We start from the raw sequence: 7,969 nt of genomic DNA on the forward strand, positions 1-7,969 counted from the left end.
AAGGAGCCCAAAATTTTATTGGTGCACTAAAAAAATACCATTATGGACTAAAAATGTGTTGTGGAAAAATATTTGGTGGCTCACTTCAATCTGTCCCATTCAATTTATCTACTGATTGGATTACAGATGTGTCTTTGAGGTAATATGTTCCAGCATAGAATGGGAAATTCCACATAAATTAGATGGGGTCCAGGCATCCCATAATTTTTTGAATTTCTCATTGTGCAGAAAGCTTGCAAACAAAAGAGAAAATATATAAAATTAATGATGTAAAATGAAAGTCAAAAATGGATTTCTCATATAGTAGTTACCACGGCCAATCCACTCAGATTCTTGGTATCTCTTTTAATTGATATGATACTTAAAAATTGTGGTTGCTCAAAGCTTTTCCAAATTGGGCTAAAAAAAGTGAAAATATAAAAATTGAAAGGGGCATTGACAAAAACCTAGGCCAACTTTGGCCACAAGTTTGACCCAAAGAAGAACCAGGAGTTGAGTGAAATTGGTCCAAGAGTCTAGTTAGACCACTTTGTAATCTCTCAGCTATATCTCTATTTTTTTATCATATTGTTGTGGATTTGTTCTAGCGGAAACTCCAACAACCTCTTGACCATGCGTTAATTATTCATCGACGGGTGGTGAAATGTCAAGGACACATCTGATAGCATGGCTCTCGCTCAGACCCTTCGGAACTTTCTTTTCTCACCCATCATCTTTTAGTGGAATCCTCAATATTTGTATACAACAAACTCTTAAGGGCCAGGGGTGGCAATGGACTATCCAAGAAAGGCGAGTTAGAAAGAGAGTTCACAATTACGAGTTTAGATTCCCTCTGATCCTTTCGTAGGAATCAGTGCATACTCCCCAAAGCATTTGCACCCTCCTTGCATGGGAAAACATGAAAATATGAGTTTAGAGAAAAGTAATTATTTTTATGTTGGATTATGTGGCTATCGTTAGGTGCATGAAAAATAATTATCCAATGCGACAAAACCTAAATATCAATTCATAATTAATCTCTAAAACACAATAACATTTGGGTACCTTATGAGGAACTTGTTCAATACTTGAATTGATCATTGGGAGAGTTTCTTACAGCCGTTCAGTTGCCTGGCTTCTAGAAGTATCCACACAACCAGAGGATTATTGGATCTCCTCTCCTTCTTCTCCAACTCTTTGTAAAGGTCTTACTGATATCGTTACCATCAAGTTGTACTTATGTAATGAATAGAGAAATGAGATAACGGGTTGGAGGGGGGGACACTTGATAAATCTGGCATGGGAACATAAAATAGGTACCCCTTATTTATACTTATTAGGATTTTTTCACAGAAATCCTTGCTAATAAAGTATATTTTCAATGCCGTTTAATTTTATGTGTGTGACCCTCTAACCCTATTTTTCAATCTAGTTAATAACTTTAAAGTCCCGACAGCATTTATTGACTAACCTCATTAATTGAATTTATCAATATATAAATTAATTAAAGATAGATTTGACCTAGCTGATTGGCTAAGTTTCCAGACAGTGGGTTGTCAAGCTACATGTTGTCCTCTATAAGATATAAAGTAATATTCAAACTTTTTTATCAAAATTTTACCCTCATTAGTTACTGAATTTGTATAATCATTCATCCGCATGGAACCCCCAAAGGACTTTGAGTATAGTTTGTCGTTAAACCCTAATCTTCCATATAGTTAGTAATGTAGTGTAATGGGGATCATTTGAGAATACCCTCTCCAACATCCCAGTTACCTTGGATAGGGATTTGATGCATCTTCGTCCTTGAGCCAATATCCTCTTATACAAAGGGGGGATGTTACTGACTTGACCACTCAATCACCTTTGTGTTTTTAATACTATGTCCGAGCTAACACATGTTTGAATCTCTTAGTTAGGGACTCATATGTCTCAGTCAAAACATGGTTGTCCATACACAAGATATCCTTAGTGTCTCAGTTTAAGGGACTACCTACACTACTGTCACATGAATCAACCTCATTCCCACAGATATAAGGGATTCATGCGCATCACTTTTTTCTTCAAAAAATAAAAAAACTCATACGCATCACTTCCACACTAATGAATACTTTCTCTTTAGAACACCCACCATTTGTCCTTAGTATTTTCACACTAATGGTCACAAAATCAGCTATGTATACTGTATAAGTGGGATCAGATAGTGATATTCTATAAGGATAACTCAATGTCCATCTCGAGTATCCAACCAATAGGAATACTTAGAATAAATATTTGAATACTAGTGATCACTATATTATGATGCCATCATAATTCACCAAGTCATTGCATGCATTCATGGACTTCATTATAAACATTACGCATGAATAATAATGATAAAATATTCATTCCAACGAGTTTAAATAAAATATGGAAGCTTGATTCACTTGACGACCAAATAATATCCATCATTTTCTATTAGATGGGCTTTGCATCGCAAACCACTTCGTGATCCTTCATTGAACTATATAGAATGGGATTTATATTGATATTGCAAGGTTGCCCACGATACCATTTCCCGAGCATGGTGATGATGTCCTAGAGGTGTCACATGGTGTACTCGTAAAATAAAAATTCAAATTAACCTTGGTTGACGATGACTCTAAGTGTCTCATTAAATGATGTAATAAAATAATTACCATGATAATGATGAATGAAGTCACATAATTTAATCTTAATCTTATGAACATGAAATTAAAAATTAATCATCATTAAAGTATCAAAATAGGGTCTTGGTACTTTGTACAAACAACTTGGTGTGTTATCGAGTTCTAGCCTTGAGTGGGCTTGTTGGGCTGCGCTGAGAGACCTGATCGTTGGGTGTCCCTATGTGTCGTTGGATTCAGATAGCCCAATAAGGTAATAAACGAAAACAGAGTTAAAGCTCTAATTTGGTAAAAATTCAATAATTCCAAAAACTTAGGTAAAAGTTCTTAAAAACCTTAAATGTTTCACCCAAAGTATCCATGTCCTTCCATATTCATTCATACAATATTTCCATTACAGTGCATTTGCCATACTTATAAATGAAGCCCATGTATACATAAAATGACTAAGTGAATTACGCTAGGATCATAATATGGTGATCGTCAGTCTTGAAACATGCACCTTTGTATGTATATATTTATGTATGCATGTGTGATCATGTATACATATAAACACTTCGTAAATTATAATAGGATCATAATATGATGAACATCAGTCTTGAAACATGCACGTATGTATGCATGGGCGACCATGCATACGTACAATGACTATGTGAATTATGCTAGGATCATAATATGGTGATCAACAGTCTTGAAACATGCACCTATGTATGTAAGTATGTATGTATATATTTATGTATGCATGTGTGATCATGCATACATGTAATGACTGAGTGAATTATGATAGGATCATAATATGGTGATCATCATTCTTGAAACGAGTATATATTTATGTGTTCATGTATATAATCATGCCAGTCTCCCCCTCTCTCTAAAACACCCATCAGTCTCTGAGCATAGTACATGAGTAATCTTGCTTCTCTTCCTCAATCGCTCTCCTCTCTACCTCTGTCCACGATGAATCTATAAAGAGCAATCCGAGCATACCCATGTTATTGTAATGCGAGACAATGCTAGAAGAAGCGCTCTCATGGCGGATCGAAGGCGGCCCCTCTCCCCAGCAGAGGGCACGAAGCTCATGTCAGCCCTCTTCGAACGAGGCCATCCCCATCTTGCCCGCCAAGTGTTCGATCAAATTCCACACCCAGACATCGTCGCCTGGACAGCCCTCGTCAATGGGTTTGCCTCTTCTTCCTTATCTGAGGCGACATGGGGCGCCTTTCGAGCCATGCTCAGCTCTTCTCTTCGGCCCAACGCTTATACCCTCTCTGCCCTTCTCAAGCTGCGGTTTGCCCCCGCTTTGATCCACGCCATCGCCGTTAAATCCGGATTGGACGGCCAGATTTTCGTCTCCAACGCTCTCGTCGCGGCCTACGCCGCTGTCCCCGGGGCGAGTGCTCTTTCCGCCGCCTGTGATGTGTTTTACGGCGGTTCTGGCAGATCTCCTGTGTCTTGGACTACCATTATCGCTGCCCATGTCCAACGCGGCCATGGCGTCGCCGCCTTGGGCTTGTTCAAGCTCATGCTACAGGTTCGTGGAAAAATTCATGCTGGGTTCATCTCAGTTTCTAGTTTTAGTTCTTGCTGGGTTCGTGGCAATTGCTGGTTTTAATTCATGCTGGGTTCGTCTCAGTTTCTAGTTTTAGTTCTTGCTGGGTTCGTGTTAATTGCTGGTTTTAATTCATGCTGGGTTCGTCTCAGTTTCTAGTTTTAGTTCTTTCTGGGTTCGTGTTAATTGCTGGTTTTAATTCATGCTGGGTTCGTCTCAGTTTCTAGTTTTAGTTCTTGCTGGGTTCGTGTTAATTGCTGGTTTTAATTCATGCTGGGTTCGTCTCAGTTTCTAGTTTTAGTTCTTTCTGGGTTCGTGTTAATTGCTGGTTTTAATTCATGCTGGGTTCGTCTCAGTTTCTAGTTTTAGTTCTTGCTGGGTTCGTGTTAATTGCTGGTTTTAATTCATGCTGGGTTCATCTCAGTTGCTAGTTTTGTTTCATGCTAGGTTCATCTCAATTTCTAGCTTTAATTCATCTTGGGTTCGTCTCAAATTGCTAGCTTTAATTCATGTTGGGTTCATCTCAACTGCTAGTTTTAATTCATGATGGGTTCATCTGAACTGCTAGTTTTAATTCATGATGGGTTCATCCCAATCGGTAGTTTTAATTCATGCTGGGTTCATCTCAATAAACAGTTTTAATTCATGATTGGTTCATCCCAATTGCTAGCCTTTATTCTTTCTGGGTTCAGCTCAATTGCTAGTTTTAATTCATGCTGGGTTCAGCTTAGTTGCTAGCTTTAATATTATGATGGGTTTATCTCAACTGCTAGTTTTAATTCATGATGGGTTCATCTGAACTGCTAGTTTTAATTCAGTCTTATCAGTATGTTACACAAAAAATGGCCCTACAAACGAAAGGAAATTAAGTGCTGTCTGAAAATTAACTGTTGAATGAAAAACATAATGATGAAGAGGTGTCAATTAAACATCAGTATTCAAGTTACCTGAATATGACGGGGTAAGTTATGTCCCTTTTTGTTTATTTTTCATTTAATGTCTTCTGTATCCAGGAAGGAGTGCCGATGGGTCCATACAGTGGCTCGGCGGCGACGAGAGCTGCCACCACCGCAGGCTCTCTAAAATCCGGTGAGCAGATCCACTCCTCTGCCATAAAACTGGGATTCTCCCAAGAACTCCCCATGGCCAATTCTCTCCTGGACATGTACACCCGCTGTGGCGAGGCGGCAGCGGCGGAGACATTCTTTTCCCAGATGCCCCTACATGATGTCATCTCCTGGAACACCATGATCGCCGGCATGGAGAAGCTCCATCCTGCCCGCTCTCTCAAGCTCTTCACAGCCATGGCGGCTTCCCAAAATCCAAATTCCTTCACCTTCACCTCCATGGCAGCCGCCATTGGCGCTCTCTGCCAGCTCAGCCATGGCGAGCAGCTCCACGCCGCTGCCCTCCGCCGCTACTACGCCGCCAATCTCCCCTTCTCCAATGCTATGATCGACCTCTATGCCAAGTGCGGCAAGCTTTCTGCAGCCATCATGGTCTTCAAGGGGATGAAAGACCGAGATCTCATCTCCTGGACGACGATGATCACGGCATATGGCTCCCATGGTCTGGCCGGGGCAGCAATGGATCTGCTCGAGGAGATGGTTGTCATGGGCCAGCCAGCAGACCATGTTGCTCTCCTGGCTGTCATCTCTGCATGCAGCCATGCCGGCCAAGTGGACGATGGCCTCCGCCATTTCTCTGTCTTCCAGGCATCCGAAGAGGTGCATGGCGAGGTATATGGTGGGGTGGTGGACTTGCTGGGGAGGGCGGGAAAGATGGACGTAGCCATGCAGGTGGCAGAGAGAGTGAAAGACGTGAAGGCGTGGCGGGCTCTGCTTGGCGTTTGCAGGATAAACGGTGGTGCTGCGGCGGCGCAAATGGCGGCTGGGAAAATCGCAGAGAAGGGTGGTGGCGCTGTAGACGCTTACGCTGTTCTCTCCGGTGTTCTGGCAGCAGAAGGAGAGTGGGAGGAATTTGCTGCGGCGAGGAAGATGGTGAAGGGAAAGAAAATGGTGGGAAAGAGCTCAGTGCAGGTGAGGGATGTAGTTTCTGCCTTTGCTGCTGGGGATAGGCAGCATCCTCAGTCAGAATTTGTTTACCAAACTGTGAACTCTCTCACCCAGATCATGAGATCGACAGAGGAGGAAGAAGAGGAGAAAACACTAACCATAATTATGGGATGTTAGCCTGGGATATACCAGTTAGTGAATGATGACAGCGATGAGAATCATCACCGTCATTGTCAAAAGGCCTCATGATGACGAAAGTTTATTCATCTTCATCGCCATCCTCTCACAAATCTATGACGATGATAATGGCGATCTTGTCATCATCTCTCATCATCTGATTGTTGTGAACAAGGGGATGAGGATGAGAAATAATCTCGTATCGTTGTTGTCATCCTAGCCAGTTCATCATTGTCTTGTCATCATGATTGTTGATGACTAAAAATAATGCTGGCAGGGGGAAGCTTTCAGGTTTCACATGGTGAAAACTGAAAACCCAAATTGAAGCATCATCACTCAGGTTTTCATGTAGCTGATGCACTCAATCAACGTGCACTTATTACATTTGTAACTAACCAAATTTTTTGACAAGTGAATGATGTCAAAATACAATTTTTGAAATTGACTGTTACCTAGTTTTACACTGTAGTTCGCTTCCCCATCTCTGCCCCCTAAACTTCCATAGCAGGGTTAAAGTGCTCAATCATCCTCTAAGGTTTAGGAAGGGTCTGATACTCATAAGTGTATGAATTTTTTTCGTTTCCCAAACCATCATGTTTCAACGTCATCCCAGTGTTAAACTTCATTTCACAAAATCACTATCCATAACTCTCTGGATGGAATTTGGAGTTGACGGATCTGAATATTATCTATAATTTATGTATAATATAAGGGTAAAGATCTATCATTCTGGGAATCATCTGTGTCTGGGATGAGATGAAACTTTCTTGAGATGAATTCGTTGTTACACCTTATTTGTGAACCTTAGGTAGGACAAACTTCTCTTGTTGCCGTCAAATATTGTCTTTTTTCAATGGGATTTATTTTTGATATTGATATATGATCTTTTGCGTCACCTGATCCCTGTTACAAATTTCTCCTAAATAAATAACAGGGTAACTAGAATGTCTTTTTAATTGGATAACCTAATGTGATCCTTCTATCCAAATTGTTAAGATAATTTATCACAAAAATTCAATTCACACTTGTTTCCCTTTATCTATCCTATTAATATATTTGATATTTAATCATTGAACACAAATTATCTAACAATTGAAAGAAGAAGAAGAAAAAAAATTTCTAACAAATATTTTTTATAAAATAAAAACACGTTATTTTATTAGTTTCCAATCCATAACAAATCTTAATTCTCTTGAATACGTAAAAAATAAAATTCACTGATTGCTTGATCTAATCAAATGATTTCAGTATCTCAAGAAAAAATTCTCCTTATACCAACCAACTATTGTACAGCAAAAATTCTCCTTATCTCCCTTCTCTTGATAATAAGCGAACTCACTCCCTTTATATATCTTGATACTCTTTGAGATTTAAAAGGTCTGCAACCTTTTCCTTAAAATATAGCTTCAATCAACTTATCACACTTTTATACCAACCACTTAAAAAAAATCTCAAATCACACTTTTTATATCAATCAATTTTACCTCTCAATTCTATCCTCAATCATCTTCTCTCACTATACTTATCTACCTTATATTTAAGAAACAACTACTTACCATAGATCCTTTTTCAAGTGCAAGCAAGCTCCGCTTGTTCTTTGTTTC

General features: G+C 39.7%; 1 protein-coding gene across 1 annotated transcript; it reads left to right on the forward strand.

Moving 5' to 3' along the window:
- The first annotated feature begins 3,491 nt into the window (after positions 1–3,491).
- Positions 3,492–7,260, forward strand: PGN (Tetratricopeptide repeat (TPR)-like superfamily protein). The gene is made up of 2 exons (XM_078587730.1): positions 3,492–4,155; positions 5,187–7,260. Exons 1-2 carry the CDS (start codon positions 3,625–3,627, stop codon positions 6,363–6,365), a joined length of 1,710 nt encoding a protein of 569 aa, XP_078443856.1. The 5' UTR covers positions 3,492–3,624; the 3' UTR covers positions 6,366–7,260.
- The last annotated feature ends 709 nt before the right edge of the window (positions 7,261–7,969 follow it).

This window comes from Wolffia australiana, chromosome 1, assembly GCF_029677425.1.
Source record: "Wolffia australiana isolate 7733 chromosome 1, ASM2967742v1".
Classification (NCBI taxonomy): domain Eukaryota; kingdom Viridiplantae; phylum Streptophyta; class Magnoliopsida; order Alismatales; family Araceae; genus Wolffia; species Wolffia australiana.